Source organism: Xenopus laevis, chromosome 2L (genome assembly GCF_017654675.1).
Source record: "Xenopus laevis strain J_2021 chromosome 2L, Xenopus_laevis_v10.1, whole genome shotgun sequence".
In the NCBI taxonomy this organism is placed as follows: Eukaryota; Metazoa; Chordata; class Amphibia; order Anura; family Pipidae; genus Xenopus; species Xenopus laevis.
This window is the reverse complement of record NC_054373.1, coordinates 50,698,569-50,723,862: the sequence shown is the minus strand read 5'-3', so window position 1 is coordinate 50,723,862 and position 25,294 is coordinate 50,698,569. Positions and strand designations below refer to the sequence as shown.

The 25,294-nt window shown below is 39.1% G+C and overlaps 1 protein-coding gene across 1 annotated transcript in view; it reads right to left on the bottom strand.

Annotated features, from left to right (window-relative positions):
* pitpnm3.L (PITPNM family member 3 L homeolog) overlaps positions 1-25,294 on the bottom strand; it is a 310,738-nt gene that overhangs the window by 39,728 nt on the left and 245,716 nt on the right. Inside the window, exons 7-9 of the mRNA XM_041581872.1 lie at positions 24,457-24,576; positions 8,887-9,074; positions 7,382-7,554 (exon numbers count right to left, since the gene is read on the bottom strand). Coding sequence (XP_041437806.1) covers positions 7,382-7,554; positions 8,887-9,074; positions 24,457-24,576 — 481 coding nt within the window. The remainder of the gene's footprint in view (positions 1-7,381; positions 7,555-8,886; positions 9,075-24,456; positions 24,577-25,294) is intronic.

Genomic DNA, 25,294 nt, shown 5'->3' with positions numbered 1-25,294 from the left:
GCAAATCCGAATCCTGCTGAAAAAGAATCCCAAACCGATCCCCAGATTCGGTGCATCCCTAGTTATCATATCAGTATCATATCAGTTCATAAACAACTGAACATTTTTCTGTACCAGTTTGCACTAGGTATTATTAGAATTGCAATAGTCAGGGTTCAAATGATGGAGAAGCATATTGCATCGTCCTCACCACAGACACAACAACCAAAGATGAAACAGAGTTGTAAATTGCAGGAATGAAGAAGATTGGCAATTAAGGTCAGAAAGCAGGATGAATTCAAGACAGGCAGATATCAAGCATAGTCGGTAACAGGCCGAAGTCAGAGCAGGAAGAAATCAAGCAAAGTCGGTAACAGGCTGAGGTCAGGGCAAGCAGAGCTTAATCAGATACATAAGTCAGGCAGAAGTCAGGGCAGGCAGCAGTCAAACAAATCCAGAAGGTAGGCCAGGTCAGCAACAGGAACAACAGCAAAGATCAGAAGTTCAGGCAAGTAGCTAGACATATTACAAAGCACTGGTGTACATTTCAGCACCCTTATAAAGGCAAGGAATTGGCACCACATAATTCAAGCGTCAATGAACAGTGGTGTCACAAGCATATGCAAGAATGCAAGGGTGTGGCAACAATATGTGAGGCAAGAAGCATGCTAGAAAAGTGAATTCCAATGCTGCGGTGGAAAGGACCCAAAAGATGTATAGTGTATACTATTACTACCGACATTCTATGCCCTAGTGACTCCTAAGACCACTGCTTTAGGCTTGTTCCGCCCCATATATGCCCAATGATAGGACTGGAATCTGCTCAGCACATGGGGCATATTTCTGAAATTGGAGAAGATATGAGTGCCTTTAGCCTTATTGTAAGGTGGTTTTTAAATGATCGAGATATGTTAATATGACTGGAGCCAGTCGTTGAGTGAATAATGGAGGCTTATTCAGGACAGAACCATCATGGTAAGCCACATATTCATAAGAGTTAGACAAAACAAATATAAGAGTAAAATAATAATGGATTTAGTACTACATATTTTCATTGACAAATGCAGAGAGAGAATAAAAGAAGAATATATAATGGCTCTTTAATGCAGCTCAGGATGAAATGAATTTTTCAGAGACCAAGGCTGTTTCATTTGCATTCTACATTTGATTTCTATAACTGTTCTAAGAAACCTCATATGCTGAAACCTGAGTGTTTTTCATATAAAGCTTCCCCTCACCCATTTAAAGCATTAACCTTTGCTCATCCTGCAACTAGACTCATACTTGATTTACTGATCTCAGCCAGTGCTAAATGACATATATTACCTGTACATTTCCCTACAGTTTCACAGATACTTTAAAATCCATCAGACCAACCTAGACATACCAAGCACAGTCCTAAGTATTTATATTTGGATTCTGATTCTGATTGTGATGTGGTTTCTCTTCCACGTGAAACCAGAAATACATTTCCGGAAAGATTCTAGAATCTCATCACTACAGGTGTTACTCATTATAAGTTTCATGCTTCAGAGAAACTATAGATTTGTGTGGATACCAGAGATGCTGGTCCCATCACCTTTCAATGGCCACATTAATAATGGTTAAAAAGACCAGTATGAATCAGCAAGAAAAGTATAAAATGAGTTAATCAATGACCCAGCTTTAATCTATGTAGATACACTCTGGTGTACATCCACATCTTAATGCTTGTACTTAAGAATGCAACCAGCCCCATACATCTGAAAATATGCATTATTTATACCAGAAAAGGTTTCTTGTAGTTAAGGAATATTCATTTATGTTTTTTTGTGAACCTTATATGTGACCTTGAATCTGTCTTCACCAACCCATGCATAGTATATCCAACATGGAATAACAACCATATAAATTATGAGCAACAACCAGGACCAGAACTAGGGATAGGCAGAAGAGGCACCTGCCTAGGGTGCAAAGATAAGGGGGTGCTTGGCAGGTACCTATTAAGTTTCTTCTGACTACTCCTAGTTAGTGTTTGATTCTCTCTCTAGCTCTACCCTCCCTCCTACCCTCTCCTTCACCCTCCTTCACCCTCCCCTCTCTCCCTCCTCTCCTTCACCCGCCCCTCTGTTACTGAGAGCATGGTCAGCCGTACACACCCAGTGGGTAGTGGGCTAGCCGGCCGGGTTGCCTAGGGTGCCCAGTCAGCTTGGCCCAGCCCTGGCAGCAACGATGGTTGGTTGCCACCCCTTAAAGGCTTGATTTGTGTACAGTCATGCATCCAAATTGCAGTATATTTATTCAATGAGTGTCCTACTTTAAAGGGGTGAAGTGGCAACCCTAGCAGAAGCAGGAAACATGATACTGGTATTAAAATTGACTAATTCTTTTAAAGAGATTGTTCACCTTTGAGTTAACTTTTAGTATGTTATAGATAGTGACATTCTGAGACAATTTGCATTTTTAATAATTTGTGGGTTTTTGAGCTATTTAGCTTTTTATTCAGTGACTCCAAATTACCCTAGCAACCATGCATTGCTTTGAATAAGAGACCGGAATATGAATAGGAGAGGGCCTGAATAGAAAGATGAGAAATAAAAAGTAGCAATAACAATGTTTGTAGCCTTAAAGAGAATTTGTTTTTTTATGGGGTCAGTGATCCCCATTTGAAAGCTGGCAAGAGTCAAAAGTACAAGGCAAATAATTAAAATACGATCAAAAATAAATAATGAAGACCAATTGAAAAGTTGCTTAGAACTGACCATTCTATTACATACTAAAAGTTAACTTCAAGGTGAACCCACCCCTAATATAATTCAGGAATACAAGATGAAGAGAAAAACCCAAGTGGAAGCCTATCCAAATGGAGGCTCACTGGTTGGTTGTGAATTTTTTATTTTTGGCCTACAGCACGCCCAAGATTTCCACAGAACTCTTTTTATGACATTATTGGACCACCTGATTTCACAGATATCCAGAAGACCAGCTTATACATAATATTGTGCTACATAATTACATTAGATTGAAGATGTAAACAGAAAGTCTGTGCCAGTTTCTATAACAGTTATAGTTTCTATCTGGCTTTACATTTAAAGCTGAAATGTATATTGTTACAAACGGACAGGGCGATCTTGACTCTTTCTACAAAGCCCATTGGCCACTGATGTTATACCATCTATACTTTTTACTAGGATATCATGAATAACCACATTATATGACTGTTCTACATGGTATGCTGGGATATCAATAAAAAAGTAGGGATGCACCGAATCCAGGATTCGGTTCGGGATTCGGGCTTTTTCAGCAGGATTCGGATTCGGCCAAATCCTTCTGCCCGACCGGGCCGAATCCGAATCCTAATTTGCATATGCAAATTAGGAACCGTGAGGGAAATCTTATGACGTTTGTCATAAAACAAGGAAGTAAAACATTTTTTCCCCTTCTCACCCCTAATTTGCATATGCAAATTAGGATTCGGTTCGGTATTCGCCCGAATCTTCCTAGAAGGATTCGGGGGTTCGGCCGAATCCAAAATAGTGGATTCGGTGCATCCTTATAAAAAAGTATGCTTGGCGTAATGTGACGGTGATACTCTTTTGGGCCATTGCTCCATGTTAACTGGAGTTGTATAAAACACTTCAAGAAACAGAGAATGACGATGCCCCAGAAACAAAACATGTATTTAATGGAACAATACTATTAGCTTTCATTTTTTCTTGAAACTGAAATTGAACAGTAAATCCTAATGTCTCTTTCGGTTATGTTAATTGGAATGACAAGTTGCCTATACCAAAACCATGTTCCAGATGTGCTTGCTAGAAAAGAGGCATTGATTCACTAATGTATTTCCGTATAATCTCTTCAAAATGCCACTAAGCTGAAATTTAAAAGCAGTTTGAAAATTAATTTCTGCAATGTTCGTATTTAAAAGATCATTTGTTTCATCCCCTCTGGAAGTTCCAGGATTGATTAAACTAGAAAGTTCATTCAATTAATACTTTTACGGGCCAAGCGAGTGACATGCGAATGTAATAGCAGAACATAAATATCAGGAACTGAAGCGTTCATTACAGGAGATACAAGAGGCCATTGTTTGCAACTGAAAAAGGATTCTGGCATTATGCACTAGTCACTCATAAGAATCAAAGATGAATAAAATGAAAAGTTTTAGCACATATATCGGCTAATAGCACTCAAGGAATGCATAAGTAAAAATGGTTTTAGGAATATTTTTCATGTCTTTGTAGCACTAAATCTTAGTAAAAGCCAATGGGCAAGTATATCTCACATTAACATTTTAATTGGAATTTCATGCATTATTATGCTGAGTAAATGAAGATAAGTGCCTTTAGTAAATGCGATACAGTGTATATTTTAAAATATTTTAATTAGCTGTATTCAAATAGACAGTTTATATACACATTCTGTTGAAAGTAACTCCGATGACCCGCAGCTTAGCATAGGGAAGCAGGGGCATGACAGAGCCGGAGGTCGCCTTAAGCCCCTCCCAGCTCAGGGTATGATTTTGCAGTTTAAATATTGCCATGGAAATGACGTAGGCTAGGCTTTTAAGGGGGTGCAGGGAATTACTTGCTTCCACTCCATTCAGACAGGTTCTGGAGGCAGCTGCTCAGAAGGATGGCTTCCTCAGTAGTGATCAGGGCCGGATTTACATAGTGGGCACCCCTAGGCCCACTGATGTTCAGCACCCCTGTCCCCTCCCCTTTATTCGCACAATTTTTCATCATCTGGACCAGAGCAATTAGGATTGGTGCATGGGAAATGTAAAAAATTATTGTATCTCCTGTGCATCCCCGGTGTTTTTGAACCAATATGGGTGTGGTTGGACAGCATGCCGCCCCCTAAATTCCTGCCACCCTAGGCCCGGGCCTAGGTGGCCTTTCCACAAATCAGGGCCTGGTAGTGATGGACGAATTTATTTGCCAGGTGCGAATTTGCAGCGAATTTGCGCGATTCGCCACCAGCGAAAAAATTCGCAAAACGCCCGCGAAAATTCGCTGAAAAAATTCGCCGGCGTCAAAAAATTTTCCCGAAAAAACGGATGCCGGTGTCAAAAACGGGCGTCGGCGTAAAAAAAAACGGGCGTGGCGTCAAAAACGAGACGCAAATTCGCCCATCACTATTCCTCAGTCCTTAGGAAGGGAGAGCAAGCGGGAGAGAGCAATGTGGCCTCTGTGCCTGCGTGTGGCCCGGAGTGTGGAGGGGGTAATGTCACAGACCAGGCTCACCACCTGGAGTCAGGAACACAGGGGCACCGCTGATCAACTTGAGAATTTCAACATTGGGCATGGTCCAAAAAAAGGAACCAGGCAAAGTTAGGCCGATTTCTTCATTTGTGACCAAAAGGGGCTCAGTGAATGATGATATTGACAAGGCGTTGAGCTTGGTGTCATACACGTTATTTGATCAGGCAATCAAACTGGTAAAGAAGGCAGGACAGGGGACACTAATGGTGAAAGTTGACATTGAGTTGGCTTTTTGCTTCTTGCCGATAAACCCAGATTGTCACCACTTGCTGGGCTGCTGGTTTGATGGAGCCTTCTATGTGGACTTATGTCTGCTGCTGGGATGTGCTATCTCTTGCGCCTACTTTGAAATGTTCAGTTGTTTTTTGGAGTGGGTTCTCATGAAGGTCGCAGGCCATAACTCCGTGGTTCACTATTTGGATGATTATCTCTGCATAGGCCCAGCCAAAGCGACATGTGCCTTCATCTCCTGGAAATCATGCAGGAGGTAATGGCATTGTTTGGAGTGCCCCTAGCTAAGGATAGGACTGATGTACTGATTACCTCAATTAATAGTGAACTACGGAGTTATGGACTGCCACCTTCATGACAACCCACTCCAAAAAAACAACTGAACATTTGGAAGTAGGCGCAAGAGATGTCACATCCCAGCAGCAGACATAAGTCCACAAGTAGTTGCATTGTGTAGTTATAGGGTTGTTATATGGTATATCGTTGTTTAGGAGTTAATTTATTATACTCCAACAGCTAGAATCTGAAAATACACCATCTAAAACCTGTCAGGGTTATGTAGGAGTCAATGGCAGAGGTCCATTGAACCATGTGAAGATGCTAATAGCCTTCACGATGTTCGAGTTTTTTTCGGAGGAGTTTGCCCGAAAACTTGATCAGTTTGAGCGATTCGAGATTTTTTTCACTGAAAACTCAGCCAATTCAAATTTTCCGGTTGTTAACCCCGAACTCGCTCCGTTTTTTTCCATCGAGTTTTTTCTTAAATAAAAAAACATTTGAGTTATGAGTTTATTCGAGGTAAAAAAAACTCTAAAATGACCTTTGATAAATAACGCTCTAAAACTTCACTTGTTATGATAAAATGTTCTGTGGCTTTTCATCCCAAAACAGGTGTTTAGTGTGCTTATTGGGTTTGGAGGTAGGCAGGTAGTAAGTGGGTAGCTGGCAGGGGCTGGGCAAGTCCCAACAATGCATCTGTCATGGAATTCATGTAGCCACAATGCAATAAAATCCTATCCACTTACAGAAAATCACTAGGGTTAAGGTTAATGGAAAAGAACATCGAGGATTCTTGAATGGAGTGGAGAAGTAGAAATATTTTAATTGAAACAATTGACCATTGGTTTAGATGAACCTTTGCAGGTTTGAGTTCCTTAATTTCTGCTAGGAAATAGAGATTTTTTTTTTTGATAATTGAGCTCTAGATAAATCTGGGCACACTCTTTAGAACTAAAATATCAAACTAGCTTCAGTGTACAGTGTGGTAGTCAAATTTACGTTTGAAGGGAACATTTAATCAACAGAATCAAAACTGGAATACATTTCAACATTAAAAAGTAACTTTGTCAGAATATACTAAATTTGTACTGTTTTTGTAACGATAAAAGCATCATGTGTGTCTGTTCTGAGTCTTCTACCTTTTCTAAGCAACAAACAGACATGCATGATATTTTCCTCCAACCCGAAACTCAAAGTGCCACTGATAGAACTGACCTTTCGGTTACATGAAAATTATGGAGGTTATTAAATGGAGTAGAGGGATATAAAAACAGGCAAAGGTTCTTTTTGGCACAAAATTGTTTAAAGGGATAGAAAGAAATGTAGGTACAAAGTGAGGTGGAAGAACAAAACAAGGACAAGGGAAGCTGAATAGAGTTTTTCTCCATGTGCAAACTTCTTCTGCCATAGATGTAGGTAGCCTTATTGTGTATTCACTCACCCTTTCTGTATTACCTTTGATCAAAGGGCATACATGCCTATTATCAAACAATTCCACCTACGGTGAAGTACATCACGGCAGCATGTAAGCCCATAGAAAGCAAAGAGATATATATTTTTATGAATGTTACAGAATTAACTGCATGGAACGACAAGTAGATTAACAGCATGTTTATCAGTTTGGGGCAAGTTTTTTTTATCCCTACCATCCAGACCAGGCAGAACTGTTCTCCTCATTGCCAATACTAGCCCCAGAGGTGAACCAAACAAGAAGAAGTCTGATACTTCAAAGTCAAACCGTCCCATGATTACTTCGCAGAGATTGGAGCTTCCGGTTCTTGGAAAATCCATATCATCTTTCAAAACATTTGAATGGATGCTGCAGAGGAAAAAGATAAGTCAGAGTAATTTTTGAAACAATGCAGTGGTTCATTTTCAGCGTAAATATTTCCTCTGTACCGAGTGCTATTTGCTCTCACAGTAAATCGTTTTTTTATTGCAAAGACTTCAAATGAAAATGAGACAGAATACTTGTCCTGCTATATAAAAAGGCTAAGGGCCATCAGTGACAAACTGCTATGTTTAAAGGCAAATGCAAAGGCCATCAATGGCAACAAAATTAATTAGATATATATCCATTTGTTTCTTTGCTAGGTCACTAGCATCTCTGAGTTTGATGTACTACTGGTGGGTTCTTTACTTTGTGTTGGTAAATGCTGTCTCCCTTTGTTTACTTTTTCCATAGCAGTGAAATGAACACATTCTTGGATTTTTCTTGGGTAGGTTCAGTCTTGTCTTTAAAGGAGAGGGAAAGCTACAGAGGAAGGTTTTTGCTAACAGATTAACCACAATAGGGCAATCTAGAACACTAAATTTATTCAGTAGAATGCTTTACCATACCTGATTAAACAGCTATAGAAGCTCTATCTGTTGGTTTAGGATAGCAGCTACCATATTAGCTTGGGATGACATCACTTCCTGCCTGAGTCTCTAGCTCTGGGCTCAAATTACAGCAGGGAGGAAGGAGAAGAGAGGAGGAGGGGGAGAGAGGAGCAAACTGAGCATGCTCAAGCCCAAGGCCTGGAGATTTAATATGAAAACAGGAAGTCTGATACAGAAGCCCATGTGTACACAATAGAAGGAAAGAAATTCTGTGTTTCTTTTGACAGATGACTCAGAGCAGCATTACTTTAAGGGGTTTACTGGTGTTTCTATATAAAACCTGCTTCACAGGGGAAGGGTGCAAATTTGTGACTTGTGGCACTTTAGAACTTTTATTTCACCTATACACAAGGAACACTTCTGAATTTTTAAGGAGATGTCAACCCAAAAACAAAAAAGCAGAGGAATGTCAAGTCAAGTAGGAATATATTGCCATTTGCATTAAAAGTACATCGGAATTCTTGTGCAGCATAGGGTAATGTGTGAATTAAGTGATGTCACTAAGCAGCAAACATAAAATATGACACCACTACTCAGCAGGTAGTCTTCAGACCCATGTCTTTTCATTCAGCACCTTGGACAGCATTACATAATCAATGTTATATCTGCCACCAAGAAAACAGGCATTAGATCCTATGTTTATAATGACTTTGCTTATTCTGGTGGCCTCACATCTTCATTGCTTTTTGCTTATTATTGTATATACAGTTAAATGCATTTTTTCTGACCCATAAAGATAAATATTTATAGCAATGAAACTCGCACTTACCTAGACAGAAAAGCATGGTGCTGTGTAATTGTGTCACAGTCATAAGTTGATGAATCGCTCTGCTTCCTTAGCAAAGGCATTTTCGGTGCCCCATTATCCAAGACTCCTGAGATGTCAATATTGCTTTTGCTAAGACGCTTAGTACCTCGCAATCCGGCACTGTTATCTTCTGGGGGGGTGGAATTATCCTTAAAAAAAACAGGGAAATATTAGTATGAGCATAGAAATCCTGTACTAAAGAAATAAAAATAATCATTAATAATATCAGTTAGTTTCATGGAAAATCTATTGTCAGTGATCCTTTGTGTGGTTGAAATGCAGGTGCCCCTCATTTTATGGTTGATGTGTAGCCTTGCTTTTGAAATGATATTCCTTTTTTCAACTTAATATTCAATTTGCTCATTGAAGATCAAAAATAATAAATTGGGATGGCTTCTCTGCATCACTTGCCTGCTCACTGGAGTCATGTTCAGATAAGAATGGAACCCTTGCATAATCATGATACATATACCTTCTGAATAAGAAAACTCGTGGCTGAGATATTAACCAAAGTATAATGATAAGAGGGAGGAATCATTAGTATAAGGACAGGATGGAGTAAGGAAGCTTCGATGCATGTAACACACAAAATACTGTACATGCAAGATCAATGTTAAAACTGTCCTTTCAACACATGCATTTTTTATTCTAGGCCACTAATAAAAAAGACAGTCATACCTTGCTTAACACATTTCACTTTAAATGCTTCATGCATTTTGCAGAATGGTGTACATTTTTTTTGCAGTGTTTATCACCCATTGAATCTATCCTTTTAGCAGTGTGCACAAGTTATTAAAAGATCTAACAGGTATAGAGGGTGGAATATATTATATGATTGATTTATTAAGAAAGCAGAATCTTTTCAGTAATTGTTTCACCGTCCTTTGTCGCGATAAAACATGAAATGTTTTCCCACACCTGTGTCTACAGAGTTATCCAAAAAACATACTAAACTCACAGTGTTGGATTCTTAGGAATATAAAACAGTTAGTAATTATGGGGTATAGCCAAAACAGTACAAGCAGACTCAGGAAGTTTCATTCTACCCATCAAGTCTGTAAGCAGAGCTCTGGTCATTTCATTCTTTATTCTAGCTATTTTCTGCATTCTCTTACAGGCCTAAAACAGCATAACAATTCCCAACCTCCTTGAAAACTGTGCCCCCCCCCTACAAGCTGTCACATCCATAATGTGAATTGAAAAAAAATGTACAAAAAACAGTCAGAATTACCAAAATATTCAAACTACAGAAATACATTTTTGTGCAGAAGATGTAACTTTTTAAATGTCAGATGTAACAAAAATGTATTAATAATTTAATTTGGTTTCAAGCTCCAAGGACATTATCCTTTTTGGTGCAATATTTAGCTGATGTACAGAAGGGAGGACACTCTGCATGTTAATAAATGTCACAGTTACAGTAGGTTCCTATTTAAAAAACAGTTCAAGCAGAAACATTTCTGCAACTTGATGTACACCAATTACCTGTTTAGAAACCATCAAAACATTTTTGTCGAAATCAGGGTCTAATGGCAGGGGTTTATCAAGAATTTGTATTTCAAGTGATCCATAACAATGCTTACAGTTGGCAGAAATATAGATACCATCAGATGCGCCATCATTTGTGCCAGCCGGGGGGAAAACCTTAATGTTGATTTATGAGTATACAGCAGTTGCTGTCTTATAAATTTGTCTTTCATTTTGTCCGAAAGTGCACTTTGCAATGGTTACATGCAATAAGAAATATTTGTTTGAAGACCAGTTACCCACAGTCTCACAGCCGTATCTCCTAATATAGATTATGTAAATCGTGGATGTTCATTCTGCTGCCCCTAGCTTTGGCTTAACTAATAATTACCCAATATTAAATCTGAATTTAAAGGGGTTGTTTGCCCTTGCATTAACTTTTAGTATGATGTAAAGAATGCTATTCTGAGACAATTTGTAATTGCTTTTAATTTTTTATAATTTGTAGTTTTTCAGTTATTTAATTTTTTATTCAGCAGCTCTCCAGTTTGCAATTTCAGCAATCCCAATGCTAGAGACCAAATGACTCTAGCAACCATGCATTTATTTGAATAAGAGATTGGTATATGAATAGGAGAGGGACTGAATAGAAAGATGACAAAGCAGCAGCAACAATAAATATGTACCCTCACAGAGCCTTTGTTTTTAGATGGGGTTAGTGACCCCTATTTAAAATCTGGAAAGAGTCAAAAGAAGAAGGCAGATAATTAAAATAAATTATAAATAAAAAATACTGAAAATCAATGTAAAAGTTGCTTATAACTGGCTATTCTATCACAAACCAAAAGTAACTTAAAAGTGAAGCTTTCTCTTCACCTTAGGGAAAAAGTGACACTACCAACAAAATATAAGATGTGGCCCACTGCAGCTCAACATGGCCAAACTTGTGAAAAAGAATACCTGTAATGTCCACCTTCTAGTCTTTGTGCTGCTGAACACAAATGTCAGTGACAATAACTGTGAGATTGCAGGTTGGACATTCCTCATGATAATAAGTCACAACGCAACATGATAATATGTTCGTAGTTATTTTCCATCCCCGATTTTATGCCATGATACTCCCTAAATAACTATATAAAATATCATAGCTGTCTCTGTGGATGGTTTGTGTCTGTTCTTTAATTTTGTACCCTGTAGCCCCCTCAGTTGTAAATAAGCGCTTGTCTCTTCTATTGTTATCTCTTTTCTCTTCTATTGTTATTTCTTCAGTAGAAATATAGTACCATAGTTAGCATTGGAAGCACTCAAGTTCCAGGAGCCCCATGTTTCAGTACTTCTTAATTAACAATAATAGATGAAATCAGGGGAACACCCACTTAACATGGGGGGTTGAGGTCAGTCACTTGTGCCTCATCAATTCATCTTGCACTATGCTGAACTGATTATTCTCAAATTTGTGTCTGTAAGTTACCCAGTATATGAACGAGGAACCAACTTCTTGTTGTCTCTCTTGACTCTTTGCTGGTATAACTCTGTATTTGTATCTTATTTAGGTCTCCTATTTTTCCTATGTATCAGTATCCTGTTAGGGCTACACATTTTTTGTAGCAATATTTGCCAGTAGATGGCAGTCCAATTACTCAGCAGGTATTTGGCCATCAAAAATGAAGACACACACACCTGCTAAATTCTATGGAGGGAGAATGATGCAATACAAAGATAAGTGTTGTGATATTGCAAACTGTGAATACATCTCATACATTAAGATGGCTTTGACTGACTCACTCATATATACATATAAATATATATAACAAACAAGGGAAAGTTGTGCTCACCACTAATTTTTAAAATCATTAGGCGGGGGTGCAATGAGGGTGTGACCACAAAATACATATAGACAAATACAAGAGTCCTCTGCACTCAACCCATTAATAATATATTTAAGACATTTTGTGCATACTGCTACTGAAAAATGCCTTACCCTTTAAACAAAACAGGGATTGTTTGTCCATATATTGCAATATATTTAAGCTGGCCAACTACATCAAAGTCATGTAGCTCCCACCCGTCCCAACTACAGTCAGGTGATCCCACTGGTGTTTAATAAAAGGGCAGCCAAGTTGGGGAGTTTTACTTTGAAAGCAGCTAGTAAGTTGCAGGTAAAACTTAGTCCCTTTGTAAAATGTATAATGAAGCAATAGAATTCTTAATGAATCAGATGAAAACTGAGCATAGGGCTGGCCAGATATGAGATGACTTTGACGTAGTTGGCCAGCCTAAATATATTGCAATATATTGACAAACAATCCCTGTTTTGTTTAAAGGTAAAACATTTTTCAGTAGCAGTATGCACAAAATGTCTCTGTCTTAAATATATTGATAATTAGGGATGTCGCGGACTGTTCGCCCGCGAACTAATTCGCGCGAACATCGACTATTCGCGTTCGGCGAATGTTCGCGAACGTCGCGCGACGTTCGCCAATTTGGGTTCGCCTTAGCTGGCGCTTATTTTTGCCCTCTCACCCCAGACCAGCAGATACATGGCAGCCAATCAGGAAGCTCTCCCTCCTGGACCACCCCCACACCCCCTGGACCACTCCCCTTCCATATATAAACTGAAGCCCTGCAGCGTTTTTTCATTCTGCCTGTGTGTGCTTGGAAGAGCTAGTGTAGGGAGAGAGCTGTTAGTGATTTGAGGGACAGTTGCTAGTAACTTTGCTGGCTAGTAATCTACTTGATACTGCTCTGTATTGTAGGGACAGAACTCTGCAGGGATTTGAGGGACATTTTAGGTTAGGTAGCTTTGCTGGCTAGTAATCTACCTTCTACTGCAGTGCTCTGTATGTAGCTGCTGTGGGCAGCTGTCCTGCTGCTGATCTCTCATCTGCATCTGTTCTTCAAACAACTGCCACCTAGCTGTCTAAATATCAATAATAATACCGTCTCCAGAAACACCACCCGAGTGACGTTTTTCAAGCAGCAATAATATATTCCGTATCCAACGGCTGTAGTGTATACGTTGACCTTGCAGGCATTATTTGCCCAGTCTTTAACCAAGTGCCACCTAGCTGTGTGAGCTTTTCACATTCCGTGTCCAGAAACATCACCTGAGTGACGTAGTGTGATTTCTGCCCTTTACAGCACAAAACGCAGCGCTGTGTCAACAATGGATTTTTCAGATACATTTTTGCCCTTGATCCCCCTCTGGCATGCCACTGTCCAGGTCGTTGCACCCTTTAAACAACTTTAAAATCATTTTTCTGGCCAGAAATGTCTTTTCTAGCTTTTAAAATTCGCCTTCCCATTGAAGTCTATGGGGTTCGCGACGTTCGCGAACTATTCGCATGTTTTGTCGCAAGTTCGCGAATATGTTCGCGAACATTTTTTCCGCCGTTCGCTACATCCCTATTGATAATGGGTTGCAGAGGACTCTTGTATTTGTCTATATAAATATATATATATATAACAAAAAAGTCCAGACCAATTGCAGGTGAAGTAAAGAGAAATTCTACCAAGGTCAAGATAATCATGCAAACATGCGATAACAAATCACATATAATTGACACACCTATTATGCAAATAGATATCAATCCTAAATCAAATTAATGCAACATTTCAGGGCTCCCGTCCCTTTGTCAAGCATCAGTGACATCACATCTTATATAACTAATCACATATCATTGACACACCCATTATGCAAATAGATATCAATCCTAAATCAAATTAAATACCAAGTATTTTCCAATCCTGGTTACATGGATTCATTCCTACTTATCCCGATATGGGATGTATCATTGCCACAAATCAAGGTGTGTCATATCTAGTACACTTAACCCAGAACTACTCCTAAAGTTATTAAAATCATTATCATTTACACAAAGCATATAGATCATATTCCCTATTAAGTCCCTTCGAATGCAATGTTTGTAAGGTATGAATCCAAAATTTTGGAGTTGCAGGAGTCTTCCCCCCCGTCTTGGGGGGGGGCAACAGACTCCAACACAAGAAATATGACGGATGCAGCAGTATGTCTTGTCAATTGAAAATGAGCTGGTAATTTAACCACTTTCTTCCTTATAGTAGATTTATGTTGACTGATTCTATCTCTTATCGGTTGAATCGTTTCCACTATGTAGGCGAGCCCACAGGGGCATTTGAGCATGTATATCACATACTCCGAGTTTGGATTCATACCTAACAAACATTGCATCCAAAGGGACTTAATAGGGAATATGATCTATATGCTTTGTGTAAATGATAATGATTTTAATGACTTTAGGATTAGGAGTAGTTCTGGGTTAAGTGTACTAGATATGACACACCTTGATTTGTGGTAATGATAAATCCCATATGGGGATTAGTAGGAATGAATCCATGTAACCAGGATAGCAAAATACTTGGTATTTCATTTGATTTAGGATTGATATCTATTTGCATAATGGGTGTGTCAATGATATGTGATTAGTTATATAAGATGTGATGTCACTGATGCTTGACAAAGGGACGGGAGCCCTGAAATGTTGCATGTTTGCATGATTATCTTGACCATGGTAACATTTCTCTTTATTTCACCTGCAATTGGTCTAGATTTGTTGTTTTCTATATAATTAGTTTTTTTTATATAATTTGCTTCTGATCTTCCCCTCTCTTCTCCTCTCATTACTTCTGCTCATTCTCGTCTACAAGACTTTTATCGAGCTTCTGCTTTTCTCTGGAACTCTGCCTCGAGCTGTCAGACTTTCTCCTTCTTTCCAAACCTTCAAGCGCTCCTTAAAGACTCACCTGTTTAAAGAAGCTTATTCAATGTACCTTAATTAATCAATCATTGCTGTATCAAAAATCATCCTCCATTTATTCCCTGTTTGTTATAACTAAGGTAAAGCACTGCATATCTTGTCGGCGCTATATAGGGATGGGCGAATTTTTTCGCCTTGTTTCGCCACGGAAATGACGCCCATAGACTTGTATGATGTTGTGTGACAAAAAAAAAGATGGGCGTAAAAAAAAATTCGCTGCGCCACAACATTTTTTTGCCGCCCATAGACTTTAATGGGTGTCGGCAAAATTTTGCCCGCGGCAAATTATTGGCGAAAGGAAACGGGTCAAATTCGCCCATCCATAGCACTATATAAATAAATGATCATGATGATTTGTCCAAAGTTCTGGACGGGTAGAGTGCTCCACTCCGATTTGTACAGATATATATATCGGAGTCTGTAGCTGCAAGAAGAGTCAAAACCATAGGCTACCAGCCACCCCTTGCAGCTTATCATGTAAATCTCTAAAGCAGTGAACCCCAACCTTTTGAACCCGTGAACAACATTCAGAAGTAAAAGGAATTGGGGAGCAACATGAGCATGACAAATTTTCTTGTGGTGCCAAATAAGTGCTGTTATTGGCCATTTGGTAGCCCCTTTGTGGATTGTCAACCTACATTGAGGCTCTGTTTGGCAGTGCACCTGGTTTTTATACAACCAAAACTTGCCTGGAATTCAAAAATCAGCACCTGCGTTGCTTTTATATGATCTAACCAGCATTATCTATTTTCCTATATGTTGTTCTTCTATTCTCCTAAAGGGATCCTGTCATCGGAAAACATGTTCATGCCTCAGTTAATAGTGCTACTCCAGCAGAATTCTGCACTGAAATCCATTTCTCAAAAGAACAAACAGATTTTTTTATATTCAATTTTGAAACCTGACATGGGGCTAGACATTTTGTCAATTTCCCAGCTGCCCCCAGTCATGTGACTTGTGCCTGCACTTTAGGAGAGAAATTCTTTCTGGCAGGCTGCTGTTTCTCCTTCTCAATGTAACTGAATGTGTCTCAGTGGGACATGGGTTTTTACTATTGAGTGTTGTTCTTATATCTACCAGGCAGCTGTTATCTTGTGTTAGGGAATTGTTATCTGGTTACCTTCCCATTGATCTTTTGTTTGGCTCCTGGGGGGGAAAAGGGAGGGAGGTGATATCACTCCAACTTTCAGTACAGCAGTAAAGAATGATTGAAGTTTATCAGAGCACAAGTCACATGACTTGGGGTTGCTGGGAAATTGACAATATGTCTAGCCCCATGTCAAATTTCAAAATTGAATATAAAAAAATCTGTTTGCTCTTTTGAGAAATGGATTTCACTGCAGAATTCTGCTGGAGCAGCACTATTAACTGATTCATTTTGAATTTTTTTTTTCCCATGACAGTATCCCTTTAAGTACAGTGTATACCAATATCCATCAGTGTTTTTATTCAGCATGTTATGAGAATAAGCTTCTCTGTCTAGCCTCTGTGTCATTTTACATTGAAGATATATTCTATTCTCTTTGGTCAAACAGATGAAAAATTAACGGCTTTATTTCCCTGTCATTCCAGTCATGTTTCAATATATGCAAACTTGGGTACCACTTGTTTGGGAATGTCATTTTTTAACCTTTTGTTACATTATTAATACTTTTTATTTTTACTGTTTTTGCTATTTTTTTAAAAAATACATCTGATAACAAATGGCAGTTTATTACTAAATAAATTGGAAAGGTGAAATGGTGAATTGTCGAATATAAACACAATGATATCACTGCAGTTGCACACTGTTAATTTAATGTGAGATCAAGGATAAGTTCAAAGACCTTGTCCAATATATGTTTTTGTCCCTGTCTCAATTACTAGATATATGGAACCCTCAGTAGACAATTACCCAGCTTTCCACTGAGAGATATGTAACGCTGACACAGACTGTATGAAAAGAATAAAGTACAGGTTGACTTGCTTTTACTCCCCTAATACCTTCTACCTTATGATTTAGTGCACAATCCTATTGATTTGTATTCAAAATTAGGGTATTTGCACGCACACATTTATTCTTTATGCTTCACTATTATATTAAACTGTGCTACAGGTACCAGGATTTTCACAATGACTCTAGACATGTTTTAAGAAATGCTTTAGCAATTGACCAATATAGGTTTCCTAGAAATTATTATTATCTTTAATAACTTTAGTGCTGACATTACACAGAACTGGCCACTAGAAAGTGAATGGTCATGCATAGTAGGGTTGGTTTCTTTAGGATCACTTAATCTGTCTGTATGTTAGTGGAGTTTGGGAGAAGCCCAGAGTACCGTGTAGACACATGGTAATTATGCAAATATACAGCAGATAGTGATTAGGTTGGCATCGAACACAGGACCCCAGCACTATTTAAGGCTACGGCCAGAAGGGGATGAAATGAGCATGCTTAAAACTGCTGTGAACACACGCATTGAAATTTGGCAAAGAAATGCAAGACCGGATCCTACTCATGGGTTCCAGACTCAAAAGAAAAGGATACTGCTTACGGCGAGGGGCTGAACTCGGCCTGGGGTTTTCAGCAGAATAATTTCAGCCCAGTCCGACCCCAGTCTAAAGCAGCAGTGAGTCGTAAATTCTATCAACAAATAATAACAATTTAATAAAATACACCTGTATATATATTTGGCAAACCCAGAAACTATTTATCAACCACCTCTGTCACTGGTATATAGACTGCCGTTTTTACAGTTTGCATCAGTGCATAGTGTATATAATAAAAGTCCTAATGAAAAAGTAATTTTTGCACCAAAGAAGTACACCACCGTAAAAGTGCACTATGCACAGGGGAAGTTTGCAATGCAATAATTGTCTAAGAAAGAGTATTACATTGTGGAACACACATTTTTATTATTTATGCTTTTACATTGTCCCCTAAGGGGGCAAAATGTTTGTGCACTGGCAGTGATCCCAAAAACACATGCAACTGAGCGGCAAGTAGTCTCAATATAAGCACATGGCTTACCTAGTATGCCTTAATTGCTCCATTTATAAACAGATGCAAGTTTTGCACCCATAATGCTGCACAGGTTGCACCATTTTGAAGCAGCTGAAATTACAGTATAATTCTAAGAAATACCGTATTGTGGGACAAACTGCACTTTTTCCTTTAACTAAGTCCTAAAGTTCCAAAAAAATAAACATTATAGGGCTCATTTGGAAAACCAGTTTCAGTTGGTTTGAGCAGTAAATTGGCACAGTGGTGTAACTAGCCGCAGTTGGGCTTGCATCTTGCACCAGGAGCCCCCTGACAGCCCCCCAGGACTTGCATCCCGCTGCCCTCTGGGCATGCCAAGAAAAGTTCTCCTCCCTTGCCACCCACAATATGCTTTATCACAGCTCTGGGGGGCCCAGGTACTATCACACCCCTGGTAATTACACCGCTGTAATGCCACAGCTGACACATGGGGGTTAAATATAGAGGGGTTAAATGGGGGTTAAATATAGACTCTGGAGCCTCTTTTATCCTCTGGTTCTCATTCCTTACAGAATTAGAAACATGGGCGCATGAAAGAACTCCTATGTATTGTCCGCATCTCTATGGTCTGTCAGGAATAAACAGCGTGACATACTCAACTTTTTGTACATATTTATGACCTATTATTAAGAATGCTTGGTACCTGGGGTTCTCCAGATAAAGGATATTTCTGTAGTTTGGATCATACCTTAAGTCTGCTAAAAATAATTTAAATAAACCCAATAGGATTGTTTTGCCACCCATATGGATTCATGCAGCTTAGTTACCATCAAGTACAAGATACTATTTTATTATTACAGAAAACATTTGAATTTTTTCTGAATTATTTGCTTCAACTGGACTTTACGGAGGATGACCTTCCTGTAATTTGGAGGGTTCTGGATAACGGGTTTCCAGATAACCCATGTTCTGTACTCCACTCAACAAACATGAGCAACTCTGGGTGGGTAATGTAGATGTTGTACAAAAAGCATGGCACTTTGTACTCTTATTTGCCTGTTATTAGCACTTTACCCTGCCATCATTGATAAATAAGCCCAGTGCAAGGCAGTGAGACAGAACAGCAAGGAAATGTGGTTGGCTTCTAAAAAATACCTTGCTATTTTCAGTTTAATCTTTTTAGTATATAAACTCAAGATGATGATGTCAGACATGAAGTAAAATCACAGGCATTTGGCTAGTGCATTGCATTCCTATTTTGTAGGTGAAATAACATTATTATTTTTTGTTTTTTAACTCTGCTTTATACTTTTGAGTTTATCAAAGCAGATGTTTTATTTCATTATTCATAACTGCTTTAGACCAATTAGAGCAATGTGCTTATAGGTTGCTATGGGTTTCTGTTTGTGTGTTTGTACAAAACCATGAAAGGGTTGAGCTGGGGAGGTTGTCTAGACAGAATAAACAGGATGGATATGTGTAACTATCTTGTCCTAACAGACAGGAGAATAGGTGAGTAAACAACATAGCTGTTCCCAGATAATGAACCGAAATAGAATCATATGACATGCAAAAGGCGGATAATTAACAGTCACGGCTTTTGTTAAACGATTATAAACATATTCCAATTAACGTATTCAAGCAGCAGACAAGGTAACATACCAAAATAACAAAAACTCTGCTCCCTGTACAGCAGCCTCTGCCTAGAGGCCTATCCTCTAAGGGGAGGGGGCGGAACTGGGCTCCCTTTAACGGGCATGTAAACTCCGACACAAAAATGTAATCAGTGATCCACCTCTTTAAAATCTTTAGATACCTGCCACTCTGGTTGTTAAAAGGTTAACATTAAGGTTGCAGCATCCCCTTAATCACTTAGAATTCCTTCTCCTCATCTAACCCACTCTGCCCCCTCCCTCTGGAATTTACTTTGGCTGTTGGCTCATGAGCATGCTCAGTTCTTCTCAGCTCAGATTACTAACAACCAATGAAGAGATAGCATTGCTGGTTCCCAAAGAAACTTTAGCTGTCTGATCCTATTGTTTCACCTAACCACCTCTTCTGAGCTCAGCTTAACCATTACAGTGCTCAACCCCTGCAGAACTTTTTATCAAAGTATGTTGTGCCTGTGTAAACCTGCATTCTACATTACATGAAATTTACAGCATACATGTCCTGTTTGCAGATGTCAATGTTACTGATGATGTGTCAGAGGGAAATTGGCCGCTGGATGAGAGCTATTGTTTTTGGAAAATGTAATGGCACTTGCAAATAGAAGGGGTATATGGAGTACAAATGATGTGTCTTGGGTGGGGAAGATATGCACAACTTATCTACATGGTAGGAAAATGTAGTCTTTACATGTCCTTTAACAAGTGCAGAAGAGTGACCACAAGCAAGGAATAGGCTTACAGTTTTGTGGCTTAATTTACAATTACAAGGAGTTTGTATTACCCTGTGAGTGTGCTTCCACCAAGTTAGGCAGGAGGCAGTTTCTAGTTATGCTGCCAACATGCAAGTTACCTAGCACCCCTGGGCCATTTCTGAAGCGTTCAATGGTGTGGGCTGGTAGCCACGAATAGAAGGTGAGAATGAGGAGCTGCAGACATCCTCTGATATAATGATAATGTCTGGAAAGTTTATCAAGTACTTAAGGCAAAAATATAATAATGCCTACTGTAACAAACTTGCTGACCAGCAGAGTCAGTGCTATAATGCAACCCTCTGATGGGCCATAACAATATGTATCTGAAGGAAAGGTAATGTAGTTGTTCTACAATCTAAATTTTGTTTAATACAAAATGATTGGTGTCAGTGGTTCTTAACCACAAACTTGGTGTTCACACAAATTAGGTAATTTACTGGTACAATAATAGATAAGGCAATAAACTGGCAAATACAATAACAGGTATCCACAGGAGTCCAAGTGAATACACACTACACTGAGTCCTACTAAACTGGAGTACCCACTCTCATTACTAACCCTACTACATAAGAATTTCACTAACTGATCCTTGTCCATGGGGTTCCTGCAGTCCCAACTTCAGTAAAGAAGCGTTATTTTAGACCTTATACTGGGGCTTTTTGCTTTTAGGCTCCTCATCATATTCCCCACTGGCTACAGTGGAGTCCAAAGAGGAAGATCCATGTGCAACCCCCTAAGGACTGGAAATGGTCAAACTATAGCTGGACCAATAAGGGACACTTCCCCACCAAAGGGCATAGGTAATAGAACCCAGCCTTCCTGAACACTACGGGACTGCAACTGCTGTGATTTCATAATCACACTTTTAAATATCCAGTCTGTCTCCCATGGTTTGTCTTCTACTGAGTTTAAGCCTGGTATATACTATACAGGAAAGTTAAAGATATTGGTTTTCCTTCTACTGAACCCTACCTATTCCAGTCTGTATCCTAGGTTCTGCTAATTGCTCCCAGATGCTCAATATTAATTAACAGGTGCATCTCGTTGCCAGAGACCTCCCAGCAGAGACTACCTGTATATAATCTTGCACTGTAACTTTGCCACTTTTTAGGAAATTGCCACATGTGTTAGATTCTTGGCCTGTGTTTATCCACAGAAGGAGAATCCACCACATGTGGCATTACCCTAAAAATCAGCCCCTACGCTCCTAACAGCTTTCTGATGTGCCTGCATGCACATGTCATAAGTCTTAGGTCTCCTTCCCTCCTGGTCACCTTGCCTGTTGTAGATCCTCCAGAATGCCTTGAACGTTTGCCATACAACAAATAACTGCCTTGATCACCTTGAACAGAATTGGCTTCAATCCTTAGATTTCTGGTGATTTTTTGTTGGGTTTAAAATATTATGATATGCCACAAGAAAAACCCCAAATCCCACCTTTCATAGAATGGTTGCACCTCATTAGCCTTTTTTTCCTTCAAGCCGTTGAATATCTTTTTGAAGTATGAGTTCAAAAATCCCAATTTAGGATGCTTGACAGCTTTTCTCACTCTTTCCCTATACGTGGAGTGAGGAACTCTCTACTCCCTGAGCTATAGTGATGTGTGGGTCAAGAAAAATCCGACCCGGACCCACCCCCACACCCGGCTCCCGCCGTCCATTTATAGACCTGCCCTGGCGATGAAGTCACAAAAGGGGGTGGGGCAGGGCATGCATGAGCCTATAAAACAGGAAGTCAGAAGCCTGCAGTCTAAGGTCACGGGGAAAGCAGGCAGAAGAGCTCAACCCGAACCCACACACAACCTGCAAGAAGGCTCTGTGAGTATGGGGCTGGCCCGTACATCACTATTGAGTGAAAAAGACAGCAAAATCAGAAAAAAGAAATTAAACTGAATTATCAGAATTTTCTCAGATAAATCTAGTCAGTGGACAATCCTGTAGAGATGAGCCGAGTTACTAGCGAAATTGTATTCACAAACGCTCACTTGGGGATGACAGAACATTGGGGAAGGGATTTGTTATTTATAAAAACTTTTCTATTGAGACCTCCTGAAAATCTATTCAACCGGTGAGTAGAGCTAAAGGTTTACATGTAATGTTAAATAAACCTCACACTGTCAGGGGTTTCTTTCCATTCATTGTAACACAGGGAGAGGCTGTCACTAGGAGGTCTACTCTCTACCTCAAAACAGAGGTTAAGTATAAGAAACAGGCATTTGTTTGAATCTATTTTTGGCCTTAAGGAAAGAAGAAATATACTGTATATATATCACTTTATTATTACATTTATGTTATTTGTTTTAAATGAAATCTATGCACCAGACCTAGTTCCTGCATACACCACATAAAGGCATGGAATCAGAAAACCATTTGCTTTATTTAAATAAAGGTTGACACCTCACCTCACAAAGCTGGCATAACTGTGAAACTTCTCTAGCACCATAAATAATCATATATAGAACTGAATGTCATTATATTTAAGTTGATTAGCTTCTACAATGGTGTGAGTTAATTAAATGTTTCAGCTGTTATAGTCATGTTGTCATAAAACAACTAGAACTGATCTATAATGTATACAGCAGAGCTAATAATGTCTGACAACTGAGACATATAAAAAATAAATATAACATTTATTTATCCCAATGGTCTGCCAGCACAGAAAAGACTGACCTTTTAGCAATATGACCTAAAACTCAAGTGTTCACCATTTCTTAAATGGAAATCACACTGAGCATGATAGTTGAGCTGTTTTAACCTTCAGATGATAGAAAGGGTAGAGATGGGAAGTTTATCACTGCTGTGCCAGAGATAGTGTCCCTACCAATTATCAAGACAGCTTCTTAGCAACTGGTTGGGTGGAAAATAGGGTAAATGTCAACAGCTTTTTTTGCAGGTTTTCTGACCTGGTTCAGGTTGTTCAATGCTTCGTGCTTATTTAAAAATTGTATTGACGTTTTCTACAAGCAATTTAATAAAAATAACATAAATATACAGGTATGGGATCCTTTATCTGGAAACTCGTTATCCAGAAAGTTCAGAATTACAGAAAGGCTGTCTCCCATAGACTCCATTTTATCCAAATAATCCACATTTATCTCCTTTTTCTCTGTAATAATAAAACAGTACCTTGTACTTGATCCAAACTAAGATACAACTAATCTTTAATAATAGCAGAACCAGCCCATTGCGCTTAAGTAGATTTAGGGCAGAGACACATGCTGCTATTTCAGGAGATTAATCACCCAGCGACAAATCGCCTCTTCTTCGGGCGACTAATCTCCCCATACTGGCTTCCCGCCGGCTAGAATGAAAATTTACAGCAGGATGGCACTCGCAATGCTTTGTTTTCCAAAGTCGTCTGAAGTTGCCTCACGAAGAAACTTTGAGCGGCTTCGGAAAGCCGAATCAATCCGAGTGCCATCCCGCGGGTGATCTAGATTCTAGCAGTAGGGAAGGCTTTTCGGGGAGATTAGTCACATGAAGAAGAGGATATTGGTCGCCGGGTGACTAAATCTCCTCTAATCTTCACGTCTGTCTCTGCCCTTAAGGTATAAAGATCCAAATTAAGGAAAGCCCCATTATATGGAAAGCCCCAGATCCTGAGCATTCTGCATATCAGGTTCCATCCCTGTATTAGTTCTGGCAACCCAAAAAACACCCATACACCATTCATATCATAAAATATTATCAGGACAGAGTAAATCAGCAGTAATTTCAACAAAGTGATTGAAGATGTTTTGCTGTTGGAATCTCTCCAGTTTAACTTCTTTTCCACTGTCACACTGTCACATTTACTAAATAAATAAAGGCAGGTGCAAAGGGTGATTTATGTACTTTTATTAGACAAAGAGGTCTTTTAGTGACTGCCCTGTAGTTTACTATACCTGGATGCTGCTGCAGCTTCCTCTTCTGCTACTGTTCTGGCTCTCTCCAGGTGTCTTTCCGCTGTAACAAAGGGCGTCAAACCCTAAAATTCCTCCCACACAGTCTCCGATCAGACACACCTGGCAGAACATAAATCCAAATAAGGTATATTCAGAATTAAATGACTTTCCCTTCAGTAAAAGTAATACATCCTATCAGAATCCATATTTAGGCTTTAATATAAAACTGAATTGAATTCTGAAATGATATAGATAATGTGCAGAGAAATTGTATTAACTATGTCTCAGGACAAGGAATAATATCAAATTTAGTACATTCTGAATAGACTGAATACGGGGGAATTGAAATAGCTTTGAATATCATGTAAGTGGTTTTCAGAAAGCAGAATAACACCAATGGCAAGCTATGCTATTTCTTTTGACTTCTGCGGTTTTGTCAGACAAACCTGCAATACTAGAGTGATAACAGTCTATAATGAATAACATAGCAATTTTTGGACAAAGAAATGGGCACATGCATTGTAGGTGACCATCTAAAAATGTTAAATTATATAACCAATGACACATGAGGGTTTAAAGGAAAATTATATCCCTGAATCATTTAGGTCTCTATATAAATATTTGACATAAAACCCTGTTTCACCTGAATAAACCATTTTCATAAAAATCTACTTTTCACTTAGCATGTGCCATTGGGTTAGTTATCCTGAATAGAAAATTGGCAAGTTAAAGAACTAAGGTCCCCCTCCAGGACCATACGATTCACAGTACACACGAGGGCACACGTACATATTAGGTCACATGAGCCAATTAATAGACAAAGGACTTCCTGTTACAG